The sequence below is a fragment of the Eptatretus burgeri genome, chromosome 10 (genome assembly GCF_056783735.1).
Source record: "Eptatretus burgeri isolate ZD-2024b chromosome 10, Ebu_testis_v1, whole genome shotgun sequence".
Taxonomy (NCBI): domain Eukaryota; kingdom Metazoa; phylum Chordata; class Myxini; order Myxiniformes; family Myxinidae; genus Eptatretus; species Eptatretus burgeri.
The window spans coordinates 27,696,378-27,710,150 of NC_140970.1; the positions used below are offsets into that span (position 1 = coordinate 27,696,378).

Genomic DNA, 13,773 nt, shown 5'->3' on the forward strand with positions numbered 1-13,773 from the left:
CCATGTGACGAGTTAGGAGTGGTAATTTACTTGAGTTTCCATTACGCGGGAACGGACAACATCTGACGACTTAGACGAAGTGACGACTTACAGAGGGATGACCCTTTATTCAAAGGGATTTAACATGAGATAAATTCGGGACTTTTTGACGCTGCCGACTTAGGCGAAGTGACGAGTTACACGCTGCCGACTTACACGTAGTCTACTATATATATATATATATATATACATATATATATATATATATATATATATATATATATATATATATGTACACACAAAGAAAAACCCACCTACATCTCTCACCTATGAATGGGGGGAATAGCCAATCAGCTCTCACCTTATCAACTAAACTCAGGTGGCTGCGATTATATAAACTAGTGCACGCCCGTAGGTGCGTGACCGTAGGTGCAAACAAACCTGTTCCAAGTCAAAGCATGGTTAAGCAGGCCAAAAAACATGGCGGCTTCAGACCCTGGCAAGGTTACCCCACTGATCTCTACTTCTGGATTGGTCACGACGGCTCGTGCGTGAAGCCACCGGAGGTGCACTTTCCGCCATCTTGTCTCCCCCAAAAAGAGGCGAACTGTCGTAACACGCAACGTTGCACCGGGCCCGGCCGATTTTGCAAAATATATTTCTTCAAATATTTTAATGGATTTTGAAGTAAATTACTGTTCCTATTACTCAATCGAATTCCGGAAAATTTCCTTGGAGCTCCTTGGCAATTGCAAGGAGGCAATCAATGCATATTATGAGGCCTGACACAGGGTTGGATCGGAAAACAAACATGGGCCTAACATCCAAGTTACATTAGGCTCCAGGTCACTTCATCAATAACAAAACAAAACTAAAGTCATGTTTTTTATGTTACTTAAAATATGTTTTGTTATTTTAGGCAATTTTTTGTTTTTCTACGTTTCTTAATGTTTTCGGGGCAAGGTTGGAAGCTCCGAGATGTTGGCTTGAAGGGCGTTTTGAGACCAAAGTTCGCAGGCAAAAGTTAACCATGACGAGGCCAATAACTCCATACAAAGCCTTTCAATGTCCAACACATCCTGAAACCTTGTAAATATAATATCCTTCTCGTAAATAATATCATGTCGCTGTGTACTTTTCTCACAGGCAGCGTTGGGTACCCCAATCTCAATACTCCTTGTGTGTTCTACAATGTAAAGTTCAAAACATATTCAGGAGTTTCGTGTTAAAAACTGAAAAATTACATCAATAAATGAAGAAGATGATTAGATTGCTTTCATTTTATACACGAGAATGTTTTAGAATGTACAAACTTCAGGTTAAATCAACATTCCCCTACCATTTGGAGGAGTGGGGGAAGGAACCCCCCGCCCCCCCGCCCCCCATCAGACTCTCCGCCTCAGTCACTTCCCTCCCTTACACCATGGATCCCTTCCATCCCACCTCTCTTTCTTCTCTTAATGTTGTCAACTTTATATATACTCAGGGATCAGGACTCACACCATTACTATTAATTATTTACATCAATGATTTGGAGAGAGGGGTGAAGAGGTTTTCCAAATTTGCAGATGACACAAAGCTTGGAGGGAAGGTGGATAGCAGAGGGGGTGGTGATCAGATTCAGGAAAGTGTTGATACTCTCAGATTGGGAAAAAGATTGGAGAATGTAATTTAACCTGAGCAAGTGTAAGGTGTTGGGGATGGGGAAGAACAATGTAAATAGAGATTACAGGATACAAGGGGTAATGTTGGAGTGTGTCACACGGGGGAAGGATCTCGGGGTGGTTAGAGATATGGGAGGTAAGCAGGCAGCACAGTGTGAGGCAGCAAAATGTGAAGCAAATCTGGTTCAGTTGTATTTGGAGGGGGATCAATTATTTATATATCAAGAGTTGTTAACATAGCCCAGGAATTTAGTGAGGGCCACATCTAGAATATTGTGTGCAGTTTTGGTCACCACAACTCAGGAAGGACATCGCTGCCATGTCGAAGGGTTCAACGCAGGGCGAACAAATTGATTCCGGGCCTCACTCGACTCAGCTGAGGAGCGGTTGAAGGAGACAGGGCTTTACGCAATAGAAAGAAAGAGGTTACGAGGCGATATGATCGAGATGTTTAAGGTATTGAAGGGTATCGACAAAATAAGTGCAGAAGAATTATTCAGCAGAGTAGACACAGTGATCGCACCAGGGGCATTGCTTGAGAGTAAAGAATAGTCGAGTTAAGAAGGTAATGAGGTAGGGGTCTTTCACTCAAAGAGTAGTGAATGCATGGAATGGTCTCCCGGGAAAGGAATTGGTGACAAACAGAAGATGGGTTTAAATTGGAATTAGATAGGAACCTGGAAGTTATGGAGATTGAGGGGTAGAGGAAAAAGCCTGGTGTTGACTTCGTGGTTCGGGTGGTGGCTTGGGATCCCAGGGTCCTGAGTTCAAGTCCTGTTGGCCGCTGAATTAATATACACCAGGAGGTTGACTCAGCCTGTCATCCTTCCGAGGTCGGCAAAATGAGTACCGGTGTACTGGTAAGGGGGACACTGCATCAGAGGCACAGCCGCATCCCAAACAATGATGCAACCAGCAGCCACAGGCTGCACTCGATGGAGAGAGAGGGGTAGAGGGATGTTGGCAGATCTTTTTGCAAGTTTGAGCATTGATGGATGATTATGTGCATGTCTGCAGAGTGTTGTTGATGGGGGTGGGTCTTGTTAAGGGGTGTTGTGTGGTTGATGTTTTTTGGGGTTTTTTTACCCAAGACATGCCCACTCCTCTGGAAGATGGAAAAAAAAGTCCAGAATTTTCTTGTGTTGATGTGGTGCAGGTATGATGGGCCGAAAGGTCACCACCTGCGTTTAATCACCGTGTGTACGACATCACAAAATACACTTAACACATGAAAATGTGAAATGTCAACGTTCCCTGTCAGTGCACAGACGTAAACGGTGATTAAACACGCAAAGTGACATTCTCTCATGGTCACATGAGGTCTGTGATTTTTCACAAGTTCCTTACACCAACTAATAAAACTTTGCATGAGTTAAATGCAAAGTTTATTGCTGCATTTGGAGATTTCTTCCTGCCAGTCTGCTGTTTTCGTATTCGCTGCAGTGATGTTTTGGGGGAGACAAGATGGCGGAAAGTGAACTTCCGGTGAATTCACTCCTCCGTATACAATCACTGTGGACGTGACCAATCCAGTAGTAGAGATCAGTGGGTTACCCAGGAAACGCCTTAAGACCCCAGAGAGTGAGGTGGCTGAGGATCGCCTGATGAAGGATATAATAAAACAAGGCTGTTAATTACCTTCAAAATGGGTGTTTTAATTAACCCAAACACCTAATATTCACTCTTGCCTTTCCTTGGAGTTTTCTTAGTGTGCATGCAAAGTTTCAGGCTGCTAGGTTTCATGGTTTGAGAGTTATGGAGGACACACACACACACACACACACACACACACACACACACACACACACACACACACACACACACACACACACACACACACACACACACACACACACACACACACACACACCCTTTCATTGGTGTAGATATATTTTTCATTTATTTATCTTCATATATGGACACTTTGTGACAGTTCTGTGTTTTTTCTCTGTGTATCGGCTTCGATGTCCGTTGGCGTGCGAAATTACCGTGCTTCCAAATTGTCTCAGGTAGCTCACCTGCATTTGTTTTTTTTTTCATTTATATATACCTGTATTTTAATTCATGGACGAAACACGGTGGGGTGGAGAGGTTCTTCTTAATTTTGTTTTCGGTATCTGCTCGAGCTTGCGTTCAAGTAAACTTATTTTTCTCTCCGGTTTGTTATCCAAGTTGTCTTTATTGGTTTATAGTCTCCAAAATATATCAGCAAATGAAAATTGCTTTTCTTTTTATTTTGCCGAATAGACCCAAACACGGTGTTATAGGGTTTCTTCTTCTTCTTCTTCTTCTTCTTCTTCTTCTTCTTCTTCATAGTCTTCTTCTTTTCCTTCCTCTTCCTCCTCCCCCTCCTCTTATTCCTCTTCTTCTTCGTTCCGTTATCGGCTTGAGCGTGCGTTAAACACAAATTTTTATCTCCAGTACTTTCATTGGGACCGGTGGGGGACATGTATTACAAAGCAATTCTCACTCGTGTTCGTTTTGATGCACATCTAATTAATTCATTTTCAAACAATTGGAATTCCTCACTTGTTATTATTGTATTCACTCTTTGTCGAGGTGTTTTGAAGATTGAGACTTTGCTTGTTGTCCGAGTGATCATTGATGCACATTGTGACCTTGGTACAGAATGAATGAATGATGCGGTGTAACAATCATTGTGCCATAACCAATTTTTTTCGATGATCAAGTATACAGTACATGTTTAAGTTTTTGCACCACCCATAACAAGTGTTGCATCAAAAGCACAAAATGGCTAATTGATTTCTACCCTTGGCTGATGTTCCCTCAGAGTTGCCGGGGATGACGTTTAAACAGGATGAGGGAGGTGAGAACTTCTCAACAAACGGGTCAAATGTCCAATGGAAGCCGATTTGAGGAGTCGGTCGGTTTAGTACCTCAGAACTACCATTGCTTTGGGTGTTGTTTCCCAATATATCTTTGGAATGTTGTTCAATGTTTTGGGTTAAAATAGAACAAAACTCCGAGGAATGTTTCTCACATATTATAACGAGAAAAAACGGGTGTCATCTTTCATTTACAAAGTTAAGACTCGTAAAAGAGCGATGTTGGGAAGAAAAGAGATGAAGAAGCAGGCAGGTGTTGTGATAACACTGATAATTGCAATAGTGAAACTCACCTCCCCACTGGAAAAATGTAACCCCACTCCTCCCACCCACATTGGGAAAATATTAAATGTGCAACACTGACTGGAAACGACATAGAAAAGGACTTCAAATAATCGCAACTCGCAGAAGAGCAAGCTGAGAGATGGGTAACATACTGACAATGTTGTGGTGGGGAAACGACCAGATACAAGAACAGAGATAAGAGATGGATGGATGAAGATCAAGACAGATGGAGAAGGAGAGATAAATCAAGATGTGGATAGAGATGTTAACCTACAAGTAAGGGGTGGGTGAGGAGGATTAGTAATAATTAAAAATAATAATAGCATTCCTTTCATGCCATAAAGATTCATGGGCAGTTTCATTGGCAAGGAGTACAGTCCTGGACAGGTCACCACTCCAGCACAGGTTACCCTGAATGGTTACTAACCCAGTCTGAATGGTTATTACCCCAGTACACCGGTACTCATTTCATCGACATCAGGATCACAGGTTGAGTCAACCCCACCTGGTGTTAATTCAGTTAGACAGAGGCTTGAACTCAGGACTCCAAGGTCCAAAGCCTGCCATCTTGTTTTTTTTTTTGTATACCTTGTTGAGGCTCGTGTGAGAGCTAACACACAATGCACAGCAAAGAGGGCATGAGACGAGAGGGACAGGAGTGGGAAGGACAAAACAGTGGGGAACAGAGACATTAGGAGATCTGTGGAAGGGAGAGGGATGGGGCGGGAACATGGGGAATACAAGATGGACATTACAGGGACTTTCAGGAAGGAAAGCAGGGAATTTGAAGGAGGTGGGCTTGGTTGGATTATCGGGGGTAGAAAAGATCGAGGTTTTGGATGAGGGATGATAAGAGGTGGTGGTGAACAGCTGTTTTGAAGGTCTGGAGGGAAGAATGGGATTAAATAGAGTGAGGGAGTTTATTCCAAAGGCGGGACAAAAAGAGGAATGAAAGAGTGAAGGTGAGCAGTGATTTGTGATTTTGGTAGTTTTACCAGAAGGGAGTTGTTGGTGGACCTAGAGCGCCCTGTGGAAATGTGGTGGGGACAAATCACAGAGAGAGCGGGGGGGGGGCAAGGCTTGAGAGGAGACGGTAGAAGACAGAAAGACCACCAACCAGCCTGCGGTGAGAGAGCGAGAGGCCCAAAGACTCAGCCTCATGGCGGGAGATGCCAATGATCCGAAATGCTTTGGTTTCCATAGCGTGAAGCCGAGAAAGGTGGGAGGCAGGAGCACCAGCCCAGAGCGGTACTCCATCAGGCTGCGGACAAAAGCTTTGTAAGTGGTCAGGAGCTCAGGTGGGCCGAGGAAGGACTTTGCACGACGGAGGATTCCCAGTCAGTGACTGGCTTTGGAGGCGAGGTTTGAAATGTGGCTTTCCCAGGAAAGGTCATGGCAGATCGTGAGACCCAGAAGCTTGAAAGAAAGGACTTCTTCCAGAGGATTGTTGAGAAAGTGGATGGGGGGGGGTTCTAAACGGTCCTTTCGGAGAGACATAGTGAGAGTGTGAAATTTGTCCGGATTGAAAGACATGTTCCACGTGTTGGACCAGTTTGTGATTTTACCCAGATCTGCAGTGAGCGAAGAAGCTGCTTGCCGGTCTGAGGGATGACAGATGGTACGGCAGAGGGTGGAGTCATCATCCAAGAGATAGAGGATTTTCCAGAGAGTCGGAGAGATCATTGATGAAAACCAGAAAAAGAACATGGCCCAGACCGCTACCGTGAGGAACTCCAGCCTGGACAGGAAGAGGGGATGAAAGAACTCCATTTAGGGCCACACGTTGACTGCGACAGGAGAGGAAGTCTGCGAGCCATGAATGGAGATGGCCGTGGATACCATAGGAAGAGAGTTTGGTGAGCAGGGCAGGGTGCCAGACTGTGTCAAAAGCACGTGATATGTCCAGGGATACGGCTCAGATTTCATGTCTGGCATTGAGGACCTCCATACATTGTTGGGAGAGCAGAAGCAGCATATCCAGGGTCGAGTGATTTGGTCTGAAACCAAAACCACAAAGCCACCACCAGGCTGTGAGGAGGATTAACAGGGATAGAAAAGATCATGGATAAATATGGGGGATGACCGGCACTTGTGTATTTCAGTCTTGCAGCCCTAGCAGGAAGAGTGGATTTGCATTGACTGAGGGATGCAGTCTCACAGGTGTGAGGAAAGAGGAATAAAAGGAAAGGATTGCTGGTGAGCAGGAAGCCAAGGTCTTGGAAGGCTAATGAGGAAACGGTTGCGGGAATAATCCTTGTCCTGGAGGGACTGGGGAGGTGTGGAAGGTTTAACTACGTTGGAGCAAGACCAGAAGAAAACAGACACCAGCTTATATGCAATGAGAGAGCAATGGGCCTTGTGCCTCTAATTTGTGGAAGATTCCAATGATGTTGCGAGCTTTGGATTTAATAGCATCCAGCAGAGACAGGTGTGTCATCAAGATGTGAACTCGTAGGGAAGAGCTGAGATTATCATTGTGTAAAGGTAGGTAGATAAGTCAAAATTAAAGGGAATGAGGAGCATGTAGGAAGGAGGGTTGGCGACATGGAAAGAAAAAGAAAGAAAGAGAGTCAGGTGAAAAGTGCAGGTAACGATCGTCACAGATAGATGGGATAATCCAGAACGGTATCCTTTGATTTTGAAGCAAGTCTCCTGGAACAGAGTCTGCACAACCACAGTCGAGGAGAACAAGCAGAAAGAATGGACAAATATCTGTTCTGAGGTTTGCTGCTACATGAGGGTCCTTCCTAGTTGTGGGAAAATATTTTTGACATTTCCATGGGTTGGCAGGGAAACCTTGAGCTTTGTGCACTCCCCTCTGAGCTGCCGAGCCTGGGTTTGAATCCCGACCCACCGATAAACTGTCATCCCGGTGTTTCCCAATCAGGGCGATTCATCAATGTATGTGCCATCCCTTGGATGGACGTTAAACTGGATGTCCCATCTGCTGGCATTAGTTGATTGACGTTAAATATCCCACAGTGTCTTTAGCGAAGAGTAGGTGAGTTATTGCCGGCACCATGTGCAATTTACAAATTCCTGCTCCAATGTACAGTGGCACAGCCATGTTTCTTGCAATGATGAAGCCTATGACCACGTATAGCAAACTAAGTTATGATGATGATGATGAATCCCCCTCGTAGTTTATCACTTAAAATATTAACGATGAGTTAGCTTCTCGAGCCTGGTGTTAGCTTAACGTTTAAGGGGGGTGGATTGAGATCTTAGGGTCCTGAGTTTGAGCCTCTGCTATGCCATTAAATAACACCAGGTGGGTTGACTCAGCCTGTTCTTCTTCTGAGGTGGGAAAAATGAGTACCAGCTTACTGGGAAGAATGGGCCATTCGATGATCCTGGGTCAGAGTGGTGACCCGTCCAGAATTGTGCCCTCGAGCCAAGGAAAAACTACCTCAGAAGCCCCATGCATCTGAAGATGTGGAAGGAGTGGCTGTTCTTCTTCTTCGCCTTAGAGTTATCCTCCCATCCCCCATCCTCACCCACATGGTATTTCTCACTCGATTGATTCTGTATATTTTACTTTGTTGCTTTAGGCAAGTGTAGTGAACTACAAGCCTGTCCTTGTGATGTTACAATGATAATGTGATGCATTTTTTCTTTCCAGGTTAAAGAGTTCATTGAAAAAGACCTCCCTTTGTAGTATCCTTGCAAGCTGCAGCTCTGGTGGTGGGATCAAGTGGAACTAGGGTTGGGACACTGTGACTAGCCATCCTGTATTTTAGGGGATCATTCTATTTTGTACCGAACTTTCCCACATCCCATTTCATACTTTCCTGGGACCTTATTTGGGTTTCGATGCCAATCGGCATGATGCAGCTGGCCAGTACATACAGTGTGATGTTAAGATGTTCTAGAAGCCATCTCGGGCACATTTACCCTCATAACTTATTTTATTAAGGTGGCTGGCTTGGGGCCGAAGAGTCCTGAGTTCAAGCTCCTGTCGACCATTGAATTAGCACAAGGAGGGGTTGACTCAGCCTGTCATCCTTCCAATGTTGGCAAAATGAGTACAAGTATACTGGGGTAATAACCATTTGGGGTAACCTGCATCCGAGTCACGACCCGTCCAGGACTGTACTCCTTGCCAATGAAACTGCCTCAGCAGTCGAGACGAAATTGTCACCATTGGTGCGACTACTCATGTCGAATGTTTTAATGATAATTATGATGTAATAGGTCACGTGGTGTAGCAGCCATGTCGGAAAAACAGAAAAACTTTGGACTTCTGTATCTCTAAAAGTGCACCAAGGAAAAAATTTAAACTTGGCACAAAGCAAGTACTCATGGGGAATGAGTGTGATTTTTCGATGATGTCATGTGCGGTCTCACGGTTCCGGTTTCTCGGCTCCCACGAACGTTGTAACTCTTTCACGACAAACTTTGCAACATTGATACTGCTACTCGTCAAGTATGAACCCACGTGGAAGAGTGGCTGGGGTTTCCCGGCAGGGGGCAAGGCCCTGCCCCGGAAAGGTATGCCATGGGACCCTGTCCAATCAAAAGTGGACAGCGAGGTGTGTTCACAAAGGCCCCTCCCCGCTGATATGAGGGAGGTCAATAAATTCCCAAGGACTCTGAGGCAGGGGTCTTTTTGGGGTCTTGGAGAGTTTTTGGTGGGTCTTTTTGGAGAGTTTTTGCTGTCACAAAAGGGGTTTTTGCTGTTACGAAGGTCGTTGAGGCGGCGAACGTGTCTCTGTTGGCCCTCTACAAGGAAGGAAAGAGTGACCCCGACCCCCCTTCTCACCACCCGAGCTGCGCCACGAACCTCGAGTCCCACACGTGCGACTGGGGACCAAACCAGCGACCATTGTCAGGTGCCGCAGCACAGAGTACCCCCTTTCTCCGATGGCCAGGTACCCAACCGAACTCTGACCCCCAGCTTGTCTCTCTCCTCAGCTGCAAGGGTCCAATAAAGAACTCTGGGTTTCTTTTCATTTGTGTGTGTCTGCGTGTGGGCCCGTCTTTAAGTGGAACTGAATAAGTGTTTTTGGATCATTGTAAATACTTCTTGCATATTCGCGTTAAGTCTTTCTTTGTGTCTTCATTTACTGAAAATAAAACTTGTTAGAAATGCTCCCAGTTCGTTTCCGTCCCTTCTTGAATTGGTCCAGCATGGTTCGGATCTGAGTTTAGGCGGAGTTTTTTTCCCCGATAATCCGTTAATTCCAGCCGGCACGGCTTTGGCAGTTTCCGCTCGGCTGCACCCGAACCGGAGTTGGTAGTCGGTAGTTGGAACTCTACTGCAGTCGGTAGAGTGACCCGGTTCGAGCAAGACATGCCGAGGGCGTGGTTTTCCCGGTAGTCAAAATCGCGTAGTTAATTAGGTAAATTGGCTATAGACAAATGGACCCTACGCTACGCGGTTGAAATATTGGCGACCACGGTCGGTTAAACGACCCGCCGGCTCGCGGAGTTATCCAGAGCGACGGCCTACAATTCCAGGGAGTCTGGTGAAGACGACGTAGCTTTCCCCACCGAGTGGTCGTTCTCGCCACCGACCCCTGGCCCACAACAATACATACATGATGAGAGTTTTAGTAATATATAGATAGATAGATGACCCTCATCTTCTTTTAACACTTATGACCCTCACATCTTATTTTAACACTTTTGACCCTCACATCTTATTTTAATACTTATGACCCTAATGGCTCATTTCAATACTTATAACCCTCATGGTTTCTTTAAACACATGACCCTCATGGCTTATTTAAATATTTATGACCCTCATATTTTATTTTAATACTTGTGACCCTTGTAGCTTATTTAAATACTTTTAACCTCATGCCTTATTTTATTACTTGAAACCTCATAGCATATTTAAATACTGTACTTAAAACCTCTTACCTTTCGGCCCCCACAAGGGGCATTGCCCTTTATCCCCAAGTGAGCCAATTTTTGCCCTTTTGACACGTGCCTGGGTGTGCCTTTTTCATGAGAGCTGTTACCCTGGGAAGGGACCAGGGAGATGTCTCTACAGGGCAATACGATAGACCACAACCCAAAACGGGCAGCATGCAAATTTCCATGAACGTGCACAGGCTTGTGTGCTGGGAACCAAACAGGTTTGGAAGGAAAACATAAAATAGCAGTGATTGTTCGACCATGAGCCAGTTCTCCTAAATAACAACTCCAGCCACAACCTGGTCTTCAATCACATCCCCGGGGCTGACCCAGAGCTTGTGTTGTTGGATTCGTACTACAAAGAACTCCAGGTGATGTTTAATCATCGACTCTCACTGTAGTTCCATCCATACCTTTTCCCCGTCACTCTCCATTGTAACTTGTACTTTGCAGCTGTTAACTCCACGACTACTTCTTTACCATCTCCATAACATTTTCAAATGATGTGTGTCTAATTGAGTTGTCATTTCAGAAAGCATTTGCTGCTTTCGTCATCTACCCTCTAACCAATCAGCACAATTTTCTTCCTTCTCCAAAAGTATTCTTAAATGGCTAAAATAAACATCGTATGTGGGATTGTTGATGCAATAATAATATTCAAGAACTACATTTTTCGTCTAAATGATCCATATTGTTAAGCAGTGAAGTGATAGTCACATATGTTATACTTTAATATATTTACCCAAAAATTTGATACTTTTTTCACCCAATGACCTGTTTATATAGACCAAGGATGAGCTGTTCATTTAATCTGTGATGACACTTATGTGTGCTTTTGTGACGCCACTATGGGTCGGGCTCTGCAGGGTCAGCAAAAATTTGCATTCTTTATCTTCATCACAGGAATTCTTTATCCTCTTCATCATGGTAATTCTTTTCTTTATCTTCATCATGGTAATTCTTTATCTTTGCCATTGTAATTCTTTTCTTTATCTTCATCATGGTAATTCTTTATCTTTGCCACGGTAATTCTTTTCTTTATCTTCATCATGGTAATTCTTTATCTTTGCCACGGTAATTCTTTTCTTTATCTTCATCATGGTAATTCTTTATCTTTGCCACGGTAATTCTTTTCTTTATCTTCATCATGGTAATTCTTTATCTTTGCCACGGTAATTCTTTTCTTTATCTTCATCATGGTAATTCTTTATCTTTGCCACGGTAATTCTTTTCTTTATCTTCATCATGGTAATTCTTTATCTTTGCCATTGTAATTCTTTTCTTTAGCTTTGTCACGGTAATTCTTTATCTTCGTCAAGGTAATTATTGTCTTTATCTTCGTCATGGTAATTCCTTATGTTTGTCACAGTAATTCTTTACCTTCATCATTGGAATTATTTAACTTCAGCATGGTAATTCTTTATCTTCGTCATGGTAATTCTTTATCTATGTCACGGTAATTATTTATCTTCGACACGGTAATTCTTTATCTTCATCATGGGAATTATTTATCTTCGCACGGTAATTCTTTATCTTTGTGATTGTAATTTTGTTCATATGTATTATTATAGTTTTTTACTGAGCTATTTATAAGCTAATTGCTTGTTCAAGTATATTCGGGAGTTCACTCCAGCGGTGTTATGATATCTCGTGAGATGTTGGACTGCATGCAGGTGTTTGTTTTTTCCAGCGTGTAGCTCTTGAGGAGATGACCAGAGACCAAATTGTGGAGCTTCTCTCGGAGCTCGGTTTCCATCGCAAGCCCTCACTGGATGCCCCAGTCGCTCCTGAATACCTCTTCGCTCCACTACGTCCCAAACACAGGAGCAAGAATGACCTCTAAAAGTCATTTCACGCTGTTTTTTCGATATCATTTAATGCTTTACGTACAAACATAACGATACCCGATTTCAACTACAACTTGTAGCAATCAAGGAACAAACAATACCAGTTCAATACTAATGAAGCATTCTAGTTTGTTTGTGGTGCACATCTGTTTTGATTTTGTGCTCTTCCAAGATAAGGCTTGTTTTGAATGTCGGGAATTTTTAACAGCTGCACGGCATTTATTGTCGAGTTTATATCAAGTACGGTATCCACATGTGGAGGGGTCCTACAGAGTGTAATTCAATCAAACTCTGATGAGTAGAGGTTTAACTTGTGGATACGCCATAGTATAGTTTTGGCTTTGCACTCTATATTGTTAAAACAGATGTTTACAGCATGAATTGGCGAGGAAAAATGTCGTGCATGATCAGCAGGAGCACATAAACAGGAGTTTTGCTTTGGTGTAATTGGATATCATTCCTTAGGATTACATCACTAATGGGAAAATAAACAGATAGTAGTGCTGAGAGTCATCATGATTTGCTGCAATGAAGACAATGGGCAGGGCTGCTAGCTGGGAAGTGTTTTATGACTTGCCTGACCTAAAGTATCTCCGGTGGGGTAATGATGTTTCACACAGTCCAACCTTTAGCCCATTCTAGCCTCAGTTTCTTTTAATTCTTAAGTGCGAACATGATAAACCTTCTCGCTTTACTGGATGATGGAAAACCACTCCCGATCAGCTCCATCACTGAACCTCATACCCCACATCATCAAACTCCCAAACCTCACTTGTATTAAGGAACAATTTAATCACAATTTTGCACTTTGATGTACTGTATTGCCTCGTGTTTAAACTCAGATGTAAAATAAAGGATACATACATGTTTTCGTGAGAGTGTATGCATTAGAGACATTTAGCAATTTAATTTTTTCTTCAAAATCGGCAGAGTTGAATTGTGGAGGTTTTCTGTTTTTGCTGACACCATAATGATCATGTTTTGGGGTTGATATGAATTATCAGTTGTAGTTTTTGTCTTTATTCTTTTTATTAATTTGTTTTGGCTTTGTGAGAAACGTCATCAAACATCTAACCGTAACTCTTTGGCAGGCCCACACGTTTGAGAAGCGTAAACATCCGTGAGAGGTGCCTTGTTCTGTGGAACATTCAAGACAGTGCTGAATGTGCATGGCAGCTCTGCACTGGTCCTGAGATATGGGGAGCCTTCCATGACACTCCAATTATAGACTGCATATTCCATTATGAGCTAACGACTGCAGAGAGAAAAACTTTGCCCTGTTTCAACTTT

At 43.5% G+C, this 13,773-nt stretch overlaps 1 protein-coding gene across 3 annotated transcripts in view; it reads left to right on the top strand.

The window, feature by feature from the left end:
• The window catches only part of SELENOM (selenoprotein M), a 34,160-nt gene extending 20,808 nt beyond the window's left edge, over positions 1–13,352 (top strand). For 2 of the 3 annotated variants that reach the window (XM_085897559.1, XM_085897561.1), the window contains exons 2-5: positions 4,435–4,470; positions 8,397–8,431; positions 10,929–11,007; positions 12,327–13,352. In XM_085897559.1, coding sequence (XP_085753685.1) covers positions 4,462–4,470; positions 8,397–8,431; positions 10,929–11,007; positions 12,327–12,479 — 276 coding nt within the window. In that variant the 5' untranslated portion in view covers positions 4,435–4,461 and the 3' untranslated portion in view covers positions 12,480–13,352. Of the gene's footprint in view, positions 1–4,434; positions 4,471–8,076; positions 8,279–8,396; positions 8,432–10,928; positions 11,008–12,326 lie in introns of all 3 variants that reach the window. The other variant, XM_085897562.1, reaches the window with a different exon arrangement.
• Positions 13,353–13,773: the final 421 nt, after the last annotated feature.